Consider the following 3,121-nt stretch of genomic DNA (forward strand, 5'->3'; position numbering starts at 1 on the left):
TTATATTTTTTAAGATACCCCTTTTGTGCCATTACGAAATGATAAACTTCTCTTAATGATCTCATCTGACCACCTCCTGAGCCACAGGTTATTTTTCTTAAGCCCCGCCCACTTTTCATGAGGTTTTTTTTTATAGGCCACGCCCACTTTGCCTAAGCCCCGCCCACTTTTGCTAAGCCCCGCCCACTTTCATGAGGTATTTTTTTAAGCCACGCCCACTTTTCCTAAGCCCCGCCCACCTACTCTTACATCATTTCCAGTTCATCTCTGACTCACAAAGAAATCACTAGAAAATTTCAGCATGTTTCAGTTTCTATGGTTTCCATGTTATGAAATGGTTTCCAGCATGTTATGAAATTCCACCAGGGAATTTCCACAGGAAACCACACCCAACAGTCTCCCTATAAAAGCCTCATGCCCAGGCTCCATTTTAAACATTTGTTTTTGCTGGCAATGGTGTGCTGTGTGCTTGCCTGGAACTCTCAGACTTGTATGGAACTAAACCTTCAAGTTGATGAACTGGATTCAAACCTCTTATCCATTGAGGTAAGATTTTTATTTTCCTATTTTTAGTTCCTTTTAAACATCGACTCGTTTAATAATTAAATAACTTAATTAATACATTATTACTTTCTCTCACAGGAAATTGTATCTGAAATGCAACATGAAAATACCGATTTTGCCACAACTTGGGGTGAAATTGTTGGCTTGGTTGAAGACCTTATGAGCGACCAAGACCGACAGAACGAGCAAGACCTTGAGTGGGATGACTTTGGGGTCCCTTGGAACTCTCTGACTTGTATGGAACTAAACCTTCAAGTTGATGAACTGGATTCAAACCTCTTATCCATTGAGGTAAGATTTTATTTTCCTATTTTTAGTTCCTTTTAAACATCGACTCGTTTAATAATTAAATAACTTAATTAATACATTATTATTTTCTCTCACAGGAAATTGTGTCTGAAATACGAAATGAAAATACTGCTTTTGCTACAACTTGGGGGGAAATTGTTGGCTTGGTTGAAGACCTTATGAGCGACCAAGACCTACAGAACGAGTTCGTCCTTGATGACCCAACCAAAGAGTTATACCTTGGAGACCAGCAAAATCCTGAAAAAGAGTTTTACAGCAATAGTACTCATTGTGAGTTATCAAGACAATACCCACTGAACAAGTTATACCTTGATGAGCCAGAATACAAGTTTTACCTTGGAGACTCACAAATTTTGAAAAAAATCAGTAAATGAGTTCTGCCTTGATGGTTTAAATAACTACCTTGGAGACTCAGGAAAAGGGTTCTGCCAAGATGGTTCTAAATATGGGGCCTACCTTGGAGACTCACAAATTTTGAAAAAATCAGTAAATGAGTTCTGCCTTGATGGTTTAAATAACTACCTTGGAGACTCAGGAAAAGGGTTCTGCCAAGATGGTTCTAAATATGGGGCCTACCTTGGAGACTCACAAATTTTGAAAAAATCAGTAAATGAGTTATCCTTAAGAGACTTTGTAAGTTGGTTTTACTTTGAATACTTGAAATGTGGGTTCTGGATTTATAACTCACAATGTGATACATATCTTGGAAACTCAACGGGAATGTGGTTATACCTTGAAGACTTGGAAAGTTGGGTTTATGTTGGACACTTGAAACTTTTTTGGGGGCTTTTATTTATTTATTTATTTATTTATTATTATTATTATTATTTTATTTATTTATATTTTGGAGACTTTTGGAGTTGCTATCACTCTTTGGGATCTAAACCTATCGATGTAGTTCTTTGTCGGATGGTGCTTGATGGGAGCAAGATCAAGAAAGTTCTGGGAAGAAAGTGCAGGCTTACTCCCCCTTTTTACGTCATCAAACCTGAAAGCCTTAAAAGACAGAATTGGAAGAAGAGAAAAAAACAAAAAATATACATTGTTCGTTCTGGGAAGAAAGTGCAGGCTTACTCCCCCTTTCTACGTCATCAAACCTGAAAGCCTTAAAAGACAGAATTGGAAGAAGAAGAAAAAACGTAAAAAATATATATATAGGTGGAAATCTCATTTTGAAAAAGACATTGTGTTGGGCGAGGATTGAGTTGGGGTTGAGATTTTGAATGTGAGGGTTGGGGTTGAGATTTTGAATGTGAGGGTTGGGACACACACACACACACACCAACAAACAAAGTTAAGCCTTGACTTCAGTTGAGGATTCTGTGTTTGGGGTTCACAGATCTAAGAACGTCCACCCCTTGACACACATTATATACTGTTATACACCTCGGACTTGGCCCTCGAGTGTCCACAATGGTGTATAGTAGGAGGGAGTGAAGCGCCAACCCATTGCTCCCATTGCACACACATTATATACTGTTATACACCTCGGACTTGGCCCTCGAGTGTCCACAACGGTGTATAGTAGGAGGGAGTGAAGCGCCAACCCATTGCTCCCATTGCACACACATTATATACTGTTATACACCTCGGACTTGGCCCTCGAGTGTCCACAACGGTGTATAGTAGGAGGGAGTGAAGCGCCAACCCATTGCTCCCATTGCACACACACACACACACACACACACACACACACACCAACAAACAAAAGTTAAGCCTTGACTATTCAGTTGAGGATTCTGCGTTTGGGGTTCACAGATCTAAGAACGTCCACCCCTTGACACACATTATATACTGTTATACACCTCGGACTTGGCCCTCTAGTGTCCACAAAGGTGTATAGTAGGAGGGAGTGAAGGGACAACCCATTGCTCCCATGGGTATTATCTGCTTAGTTTTGTCTTTTGTAATTCCTGTGAATAAAATGAACCTAAAATCTCTTCCCCTTCCAAATCATATATCTTATAAGTCCAAGGAACCGTATCTATTACATCAACAATTTTAAAAAGTTCTTTCGTCCATCGTTTAGTAAAACCCTTTTCAAAATGAGATTTCCACCTATATATTCTTACGATATCACCAACTTTGAACTTAGGTTTTCTGACATTAATCTCTTTTTCATATTTTAATTTTGTAAATGTTTCTGATGGCTTCATATTTGTTGACGTGTGAATTGTGTCATTATACTTATCCACAATATCCTGAATAAAAGATGACCATTGTTGTGAACCGAGTTGTGTGAATTTTT

The 3,121-nt window shown here is 38.7% G+C and overlaps 1 protein-coding gene across 1 annotated transcript; it reads left to right on the top strand.

Moving 5' to 3' along the window:
• The first annotated feature begins 214 nt into the window (after positions 1-214).
• Positions 215-2,456, top strand: LOC147019000 (uncharacterized). Its single transcript, XM_085899142.1, has 3 exons — positions 215-546; positions 643-855; positions 951-2,456. Exons 1-3 carry the CDS (start codon positions 352-354, stop codon positions 1,245-1,247), a joined length of 705 nt encoding a protein of 234 aa, XP_085755268.1. The 5' UTR covers positions 215-351; the 3' UTR covers positions 1,248-2,456.
• The last annotated feature ends 665 nt before the right edge of the window (positions 2,457-3,121 follow it).

Source organism: Eptatretus burgeri, chromosome 10, assembly GCF_056783735.1.
Source record: "Eptatretus burgeri isolate ZD-2024b chromosome 10, Ebu_testis_v1, whole genome shotgun sequence".
NCBI classification, from domain to species: domain Eukaryota; kingdom Metazoa; phylum Chordata; class Myxini; order Myxiniformes; family Myxinidae; genus Eptatretus; species Eptatretus burgeri.